The following is a 10,000-nucleotide window of genomic DNA, read 5'->3' on the forward strand; positions in this document are numbered from 1 at the left end:
CACCCCCTCATTACCTCACCCCTTCACTACCTCACCCCTTCATTACCTCACCCCCTCATTACCTCACCCCTTCACTACCTCACCCCTTCATTACCTCACCCCTTCACTACCTCACCCCTTCACTACCTCACCCCCTCACTACCTCACCCCTTCACTACCTCACCCCTTCATTACCTCACCCCTTCACTACCTCACCCCTTCACTACCTCACCCCTTCATTACCTCACCCCTTCACTACCTCACCCCTTCACTACCTCACCCCTTCATTACCTCACCCCTTCACTACCTCACCCCTTCATTACCTCACCCCCTCATTACCTCACCCCTTCACTACCTCACCCCTTCACTACCTCACCCCTTCATTACCTCACCCCCTCATTACCTCACCCCTTCACTACCTCACCCCTTCATTACCTCACCCCTTCATTACCTCACCCCCTCACTACCTCACCCCTTCACTACCTCACCCCCTCACTACCTCACCCCCTCACTACCTCACCCCCTCATTACCTCACCCCTTCACTACCTCACCCCCTCACTACCTCACCCCCTCACTACCTCACCCCCTCATTACCTCACCCCTTCACTACCTCACCCCCTCACTACCTCACCCCTTCACTACCTCACCCCTTCATTACCTCACCCCTTCATTACCTCACCACTTCATTACCTCACCCCTTCATTACCTCACCCCTTCATTACCTCACCCCCTCATTACCTCACCCCCTCATTACCTCACCCCTTCACTACCTCACCCCCTCACTACCTCACCCCTTCACTACCTCACCCCTTCATTACCTCACCCCTTCATTACCTCACCACTTCATTACCTCACCCCTTCATTACCTCACCCCTTCATTACCTCACCCCTTCACTACCTCACCCCTTCATTACCTCACCCCCTCATTACCTCACCCCTTCATTACCTCACCCCTTCATTACCTCACCCCTTCACTACCTCACCCCTTCACTACCTCACCCCCTCATTACCTCACCCCTTCATTACCTCACCCCTTCATTACCTCACCCCCTCACTGTCTCACTCTGTAGTCACCTGTCTCTCTCTATAATAACCTGTCTCACCCTTTAATAATCTGTCTCACTCTCTGTAATAACCTGTCTCACTCTGTAATAACCTGTCTCACTCTGTAGTAACCTGTCTCACTCTGTAATAACCTGTCTCACTCTGTAGTAACCTGTCTCACTCTGTAGTAACCTGTCTCTCTCTCTGTAGTAACCAGTCTCACTCTGTAATAACCTGTCTCACTCTGTAGTAACCTGTCTCACTCTGTAGTAACCTGTCTCACTCTGTAATAACCTGTCTCTCTCTGTAGTAACCTGTCTCACTCTCTGTAATAACCTGTCTCACTCTGTAGTAACCTGTCTCACTCTCTGTAGTAACCTGTCTCACTCTCTGTAGTAACCTGTCTCACTCTGTAATAACCTGTCTCACTCTGTAGTAACCTGTCTCACTCTCTGTAATAACCTGTCTCACTCTGTAGTAACCTGTCTCACTCTCTGTAGTAACCTGTCTCACTCTGTAGTAACCTTTCTCACTCTGTAATAACCTGTCTCACTCTGTAGTAACCTGTCTCACTCTCTGTAGTAACCTGTCTCACTCTCTGTAGTAACCTGTCTCACTCTCTGTAGTCACCTGTCTCACTCTGTAATAACCTGTCTCTCTCTGTAGTAACCTGTCTCACTCTCTGTAGTAACCTGTCTCTCTCTCTGTAGTAACCTGTCTCACTCTCTGTAATAACCTGTCTCTCTCTGTAGTAACCTGTCTCACTCTCTGTAGTAACCTGTCTCACTCTGTAGTAACCTGTCTCACCCTTTAATAACCTGTCTCACTCTCTGTAATAACCTGTCTCTCTCAGTAGTAACCTGTCTCACTCTCTGTAATAACCTGTCTCACTCTGTAGTAACCTGTCTCACTCTGTAATAACCTGTCTCACTCTGTAGTAACCTGTCTCTCTCTGTAGTAACCTGTCTCACTCTGTAGTAACCTGTCTCACTCTGTAGTAACCTGTCTCACCCTTTGATAACCTGTCTCACTCTCTGTAATAACCTGTCTCACTCTCTGTAGTAACCTGTCTCACTCTGTAGTAACCTGTCTCACTCTGTAGTAACCTGTCTCACTCTGTAGTAACCTGTCTCACCCTTTAATAACCTGTCTTACCCTTTGATAACCTGTCTCACTCTCTGTAATAACCTGTCTCACTCTGTAATAACCTGTCTCACTCTCTGTAGTAACCTGTCTCACTCTGTAGTAACCTGTCTCACTCTGTAGTAACCTGTCTCTCTCTGTAGTAACCTGTCTCACTCTCTGTAATAACCTGTCTCACTCTTTAATAACCTGTCTCACTCTGTAGTAACCAGTCTCACTCTGTAGTAACCTGTCTCACTCTCTGTAGTAACCTGTCTCACTCTCTGTAGTAACCTGTCTCACTCTGTAATAACCTGTCTCACTCTCTGTAGTAACCTGTCTCACTCTGTAGTAACCTGTCTCACTCTGTAGTAACCTGTCTCTCTCTGTAGTAACCTGTCTCACTCTGTAATAACCTGTCTCACTCTCTGTAATAACCTGTCTCACTCTTTAATAACCTGTCTCACTCTGTAGTAACCAGTCTCACTCTGTAATAACCTGTCTCACTCTGTAGTAACCTGTCTCACTCTGTAGTAACCTGTCTCACTCTCTGTAGTAACCTGTCTCACTCTCTGTAATAACCTGTCTCACTCTCTGTAATAACCTGTCTCGCCCTTTAATAACCTGTCTCACTCTCTGTAGTAACCTGTCTCACTCTCTGTAGTAACCTGTCTCACTCTGTAATAACCTGTCTCACTCTGTAGTAACCTGTCTCACTCTCTGTAGTAACCTGTCTCACTCTCTGTAGTAACCTGTCTCACTCTCTGTAATAACCTGTCTCACTCTCTGTAGTAACCTGTCTCACTCTGTAATAACCTGTCTCACTCTGTAGTAACCTGTCTCACTCTGTAGTAACCTGTCTCACTCTCTGTAATAACCTGTCTCACTCTGTAATAACCTGTCTCTCTCTGTAATAACCTGTCTCACCCTTTAATAACCTGTCTCACTCTCTGTAGTAACTTGTCTCACTCTCTGTAATAACCTGTCTCACTCTCTGTAATAACCTGTCTCACCCTTTAATAACCTGTCTCACTCTCTGTAGTAACTTGTCTCACTCTCTGTAGTAACCTGTCTCACTCTGTAGTAACCTGTCTCTCTCTCTGTAATAACATGTCTCACTCTGTAATAACCTTTCTCACTCTGTAGTAACCTGTCTCTCTCTCTGTAGTAACCTGTCTCACTCTCTGTAGTAACCTGTCTCACTCTCTGTAATAACATGTCTCACTCTGTAATAACCTGTCTCACTCTCTGTAATAACCTGTCTCACTCTCTGTAGTAACCTGTCTCACTCTGTAATAACCTGTCTCACTCTGTAGTAACCTGTCTCACTCTCTGTAGTAACCTGTCTCACTCTGTAGTAACCTGTCTCACTCTCTGTAATAACCTGTCTCACTCTCTGTAATAACCTGTCTCACTCTGTAGTAACCTGTCTCACTCTGTAGTAACCTGTCTCACTCTGTAATAACCTGTCTCACTCTCTGTAATAACCTGTCTCACTCTCTGTAGTAACCTGTCTCACTCTGTAATAACCTGTCTCACTCTCTGTAATAACCTGTCTCACTCTCTGTAGTAACCTGTCTCACTCTCTGTAATAACCTGTCTCACTCTCTGTAATAACCGGTCTCACTCTGTAGTAACCTGTCTCACTCTGTAGTAACCTGTCTCACTCTGTAATAACCTGTCTCACTCTCTGTAATAACCTGTCTCACTCTCTGTAATAACCTGTCTCACTCTCTGTAATAACCTGTCTCACTCTGTAATAACCTGTCTCACTCTGTAGTAACCTGTCTCACTCTGTAGTAACCTGTCTCACCCTTTGATAACCTGTCTCACTCTCTGTAATAACCTGTCTCACTCTCTGTAGTAACCTGTCTCACTCTGTAGTAACCTGTCTCACTCTGTAGTAACCTGTCTCACTCTGTAGTAACCTGTCTCACTCTGTAGTAACCTGTCTCACCCTTTAATAACCTGTCTTACCCTTTGATAACCTGTCTCACTCTCTGTAATAACCTGTCTCACTCTGTAATAACCTGTCTCACTCTCTGTAGTAACCTGTCTCACTCTGTAGTAACCTGTCTCACTCTGTAGTAACCTGTCTCTCTCTGTAGTAACCTGTCTCACTCTCTGTAATAACCTGTCTCACTCTTTAATAACCTGTCTCACTCTGTAGTAACCAGTCTCACTCTGTAGTAACCTGTCTCACTCTCTGTAGTAACCTGTCTCACTCTCTGTAATAACCTGTCTCACTCTGTAGTAACCTGTCTCACTCTGTAGTAACCTGTCTCTCTCTGTAGTAACCGGTCTCACTCTGTAATAACCTGTCTCACTCTGTAATAACCTGTCTCACTCTCTGTAATAACCTGTCTCACTCTTTAATAACCTGTCTCACTCTGTAATAACCTGTCTCACTCTGTAGTAACCTGTCTCACTCTGTAGTAACCTGTCTCACTCTCTGTAGTAACCTGTCTCACTCTGTAATAACCTGTCTCACTCTGTAATAACCTGTCTCACTCTGTAGTAACCTGTCTCACTCTGTAGTAACCTGTCTCACTCTCTGTAGTAACCTGTCTCACTCTCTGTAATAACCTGTCTCACTCTCTGTAGTAACCTGTCTCACTCTGTAATAACCTGTCTCACTCTGTAGTAACCTGTCTCACTCTGTAGTAACCTGTCTCACTCTGTAGTAACCTGTCTCACTCTGTAGTAACCTGTCTCACTCTCTGTAATAACCTGTCTCACTCTGTAATAACCTGTCTCTCTCTGTAATAACCTGTCTCACCCTTTAATAACCTGTCTCACTCTCTGTAGTAACTTGTCTCACTCTCTGTAATAACCTGTCTCACTCTCTGTAATAACCTGTCTCACCCTTTAATAACCTGTCTCACTCTCTGTAGTAACTTGTCTCACTCTCTGTAGTAACCTGTCTCACTCTGTAATAACCTGTCTCACTCTGTAATAACCTGTCTCACTCTCTGTAGTAACCTGTCTCACTCTGTAGTAACCTGTCTCACTCTGTAATAACCTGTCTCACTCTCTGTAATAACCTGTCTCACTCTCTGTAGTAACCTGTCTCACTCTCTGTAGTAACCTGTCTCACTCTCTGTAGTAACCTGTCTCACTCTGTAATAACCTGTCTCACTCTGTAATAACCTGTCTCACTCTCTGTAATAACCTGTCTCACTCTCTGTAGTAACCTGTCTCACTCTCTGTAATAACCTGTCTCACTCTCTGTAATAACCTGTCTCACTCTGTAGTAACCTGTCTCACTCTGTAGTAACCTGTCTCACTCTGTAATAACCTGTCTCACTCTCTGTAATAACCTGTCTCACTCTCTGTAATAACCTGTCTCACTCTGTAATAACCTGTCTCACCCTTTAATAACCTGTCTCACTCTGTAATAACCTGTCTCACTCTCTGTAGTAACCTGTCTCACTCTGTAATAACCTGTCTCACTCTCTGTAATAACCTGTCTCACTCTCTGTAGTAACCTGTCTCACTCTCTGTAATAACCTGTCTCACTCTCTGTAGTAACCTGTCTCACTCTGTAGTAACCTGTCTCACTCTGTAGTAACCTGTCTCACTCTGTAATAACCTGTCTCACTCTCTGTAATAACCTGTCTCACTCTGTAATAACCTGTCTCTCTCTGTAATAACCTGTCTCACTCTGTAATAACCTGTCTCACTCTCTGTAGTAACCTGTCTCACTCTGTAATAACCTGTCTCACTCTCTGTAGTAACCTGTCTCACTCTGTAGTAACCTGTCTCACTCTCTGTAGTAACCTGTCTCTCTCTCTGTAATAACCTGTCTCACTCTCTGTAGTAACCTGTCTCACTCTCTGTAGTAACCTGTCTCACTCTGTAATAACCTGTCTCACTCTCTGTAGTAACCTGTCTCACTCTCTGTAGTAACCTGTCTCACTCTCTGTAATAACCTGTCTCACTCTCTCCTGATGGTGGTAGTAACGTTCACCCCAGCTCTGTGTCCTCAGGCCGGGATGATCCGCACGAGTCAGGGCGAGTTCTTCATCGAGCCGCTGGATCGATGGAGGAGAGGAAGAGAGGAAGAGGAGGAGGGAGGAAGACGAGAGGAAGAGGAGGAGGGAGGAAGACGAGAGGAAGAGGAGGAGGGAGGACGACGAGAGGAAGAGGAGGAGGGAGGAAGAGGAGAGGAAGAGGAGGAGGGAGGACGACGACACATCGTTTATCGCTCGTCAGCCGTCATTAAGTCACAGCCAGCTGTCAATCAAACAGCCGAGGACTTCCTCCGCGGTGAGTCAGGAGAACACGCCCCCCCACTGTGCCTCAGTCACAGGTTAGAGCGCCCTCCCACTGTGCCTCAGTCACAGGTTAGAGCGCCCTCCCACTGTGCCTCCGTCACAGGTTAGAGCGCCCTCCCACTGTGCCTCCGTCACAGGTTAGAGCGCCCTCCCACTGTGCCTCCGTCACAGGTTAGAGCGCCCTCCCACTCCAGAACAGGCTGAATAAGGAGCTAAACAGTTAGCCTAGCATACAGACTGGAGACAGTTAGCTTAGCATGCAGACTGGAGACAGTTAGCTTAGCACAAAGACTGGAGACAGTTAGCTTAGCATACAGACTGCAGACAGTTAGCTTAGCACACAGACTGGAGACAGTTAGCTTAGCATACAGACTGCAGACAGTTAGCTTAGCATAAAGACTGGAGACAGTTAGCTTAGCACACAGACTGGAGACAGTTAGCTTAGCATACAGACTGCAGACAGTTAGCTTAGCACACAGACTGGAGACAGTTAGCTTAGCATACAGACTGCAGACAGTTAGCTTAGCATACAGACTGCAGACAGTTAGCTTAGCACACAGACTGGAGACAGTTAGCTTAGCATACAGACTGCAGACAGTTAGCTTAGCATAAAGACTGGAGACAGTTAGCTTAGCACACAGACTGGAGACAGTTAGCTTAGCATACAGACTGCAGACAGTTAGCTTAGCACACAGACTGGAGACAGTTAGCTTAGCATACAGACTGCAGACAGTTAGCTTAGCACACAGACTGGAGACAGTTAGCTTAGCATACAGACTGCAGACAGTTAGCTTAGCACACAGACTGGAGACAGTTAGCTTAGCATACAGACTGGAGACAGTTAGCTTAGCAGAGGTTTCTGCAGCAGCTTCAAATTTCTGCAGAAGGAAAGAATCAAAGTGAAAACAGAGAAACTGTTCCAGGAAACTTGGCAGAGAAGCCGAGAGATTCACACACACACACACACAGACACACACACACAGACACACAGACACACACACACACACACACACACACACAGACACACACACACACACAGACAGATACACACACACACACACACAGACACACACACACACACACACACACACACACACTGCGACGTGGCAGTGCAGGCTGCAGGGTTCTGGATGTTTGGATGTTTGGAGGTTTTGGGGGTTTTGGGGGTTGTGGACGTGCAGATCCTGGATCCTTTCGTTCTCTCCGTCTCTGAAACGTGTTTGTCTTCACAACAGCGTCGACCAATGAGCAGAGAGCTTTATTTCACCTCAGCTCACCTCGTCCTGAGGCGTCCTGAGGCGTCCTGAGGCGTCCTGAGGCGTCCTGAGGAGTCCTGGGGCGTCCTGAGGCGTCCTGGGGCAGTTAACAGCTGTTGTGTGTGTGTGTGTCTCCAGGTCCTCTCTTGGCGTCTCTGAACCTGAACGGGTCCTGGTCTGGACCCAGAGCAGCTCGGCGGCGGCGTCGCTTCATCGAAGAGGCCGAACTGTTCAACATCGAGGTGAAGAGGCGCCGGAGCTGGAGGTCGACCAGCGCTGCTTCGTGTTTGTGTTTGTGTTTGTGTTTGTGTTTGTGTTTGTGTTGATGTTTGTGTTTGTGTTGATGTTGATGTTGATGTTGATGTTTGTGTTGATGTTGATGTTGATGTTTGTGTTTGTGTTTGTGTTTGTGTTGATGTTGATGTTGATGTTTGTGTTTGTGTTTGTGTTGATGTTGATGTTGATGTTGATGTTTGTGTTGATGTTGATGTTGATGTTTGTGTTTGTGTTTGTGTTGATGTTGATGTTGATGTTGATGTTTGTGTTGATGTTGATGTTGATGTTTGTGTTTGTGTTTGTGTTTGTGTTGATGTTTGTGTTTGTGTTTGTGTTGATGTTGATGTTTGTGTTTGTGTTTGTGTTTGTGTTTGTGTTTGTGTTTGTGTTGATGTTGATGTTTGTGTATAACACATGTATCTCCCCCTCCTGCAGGTTCTGTTAGCCGTGGATTACTCCGTCCTTCTGTTCCACGGTCGAGACCACATCCAGAAATACCTGCTGACCCTCATGAACATCGTGAGTCAACCGTTAAAGTCTGTCTGCACTTTAACCGTCAGTAACCATGGAGACAGAGATGCTAACAGCAGCACGTGGCTAACAGGGGTTAGCTCGGGGCAGCACGGTGAAGGCATTCAAAGGTCTTTTTTAACCACTAATGCTGCTGAGAATAACAGCAAACCTCTGCAGCAGCATGAGAAGAGTCCCCACACACACACACACACACACACACACACACACACACACACACACACACACACACACACACACACACACACACACACACACACATACACAGTGAGAGTGTTTTAAAGACTTACCTACTGGCCCCTGCACCAGCTCCTCTCATAGTAAAGTCCATTACAGTGGAAGGAGCCCATTGCTGCTTTGTTGTGTGTGTAGGGACTCTTCTCATGTGTGTGTGTGTGTGTGTGTGTGTGTGTGTGTGTGTAGGGACTCTTCTCATGCTGCTGCAGAGGTTTGCTGTTATTTTCAGCAGCATTAGTGGTTAAAAAAGACCTTTGAATGCCTTCACCGTGCTGCCCCGAGCTAACCACTGTTAGCCACGTCCTGTTAGCATCTCTCCTGGACCCTGGAGGACATTTGTGAGTCCTCTCAGTCCGAGGCGAGGGTGAGGCGGGTCCGCGTGTTCGTGGTTTACAGCGTCGTCTCTCGTTGTTCCAGGTGAACGAGATCTATCAGGACCACTCTCTGGGCGCCAACATCAACGTGGTCCTGGTCCGGATCATCATGTTGTCTCCAGCAAAGGTACTGAACCTGGACCGACCCGGGGTCAGGGACTTCTTCTTCTCTGTGTTCAAACGTTCGGCTTCATGAAGCTTTGGACTTGACTTCCCCCTGGTCTCTGGTCTGGAACTAAACTGGCTCAGGATCAGTGAGATCACTGTTATTTCACTTTCAGACTCTCTGGTTCTTTGCTCCCTGCCGTCGTTCAATCATCCTGGAGCTTCTTACGTCTCAGTGTTTAAAGGTTGTTTTGTAAGTGACTCTGCCTGTTAACGTGTCCCCCCGTGTCCTCCCGTGTCCTCTTGTATCCTCCCCTGTCCTCCCGTGTCCCCCGGTGTCCCCCGGTGTCCTCCCGTGTCCTCCCGTGTCCCCCGTGTCCTCCCTACCACCCGTGTCCCCCCGTGTCCCCCGTGTCCCCCGTGTCCCCCCGTGTCCCCCGGTGTCCTCCCGTGTCCTCCCGTGTCCCCCGTGTCCTCCCTACCACCCGTGTCCCCCCGTGTCCCCCGTGTCCTCCCGTGTCCCCCCGTGTCCCCCGTCAGTCCCAGGAGCTGATCTCTGTGGGGAACCCCCAGAAGAGTCTGGAGAACGTGTGTGGATGGTCGTACCTCCACCAGAGGGAGCAGAGTCACACCGAGCAGCACGACCACACCATCTACCTGACCAGGCAGGAGTTCGGCCCCTCCGGCATGCAGGGTACTTCTGCTAATACCTGCACTAAACTCCCAGTACTCCGACTAACACGGTCCCCCCGGCATGCAGGGTACTACGCTAACACTGCTAACACTGCTACTGCTGCT

At 47.6% G+C, this 10,000-nt stretch overlaps 1 protein-coding gene across 1 annotated transcript in view; it reads left to right on the top strand.

Annotated features, from left to right (window-relative positions):
- Window positions 1-10,000, top strand: part of LOC310956240 (A disintegrin and metalloproteinase with thrombospondin motifs 2-like) — a 28,854-nt gene that overhangs the window by 5,056 nt on the left and 13,798 nt on the right. Inside the window, exons 3-7 of the mRNA XM_083926408.1 lie at window positions 6,136-6,415; window positions 7,818-7,921; window positions 8,391-8,474; window positions 9,141-9,224; window positions 9,743-9,896. Coding sequence (XP_083782534.1) covers window positions 6,136-6,415; window positions 7,818-7,921; window positions 8,391-8,474; window positions 9,141-9,224; window positions 9,743-9,896 — 706 coding nt within the window. The remainder of the gene's footprint in view (window positions 1-6,135; window positions 6,416-7,817; window positions 7,922-8,390; window positions 8,475-9,140; window positions 9,225-9,742; window positions 9,897-10,000) is intronic.

Source organism: Echiichthys vipera, assembly GCF_963691815.1.
Source record: "Echiichthys vipera genome assembly, chromosome: 14".
NCBI classification, from domain to species: domain Eukaryota; kingdom Metazoa; phylum Chordata; class Actinopteri; order Perciformes; family Trachinidae; genus Echiichthys; species Echiichthys vipera.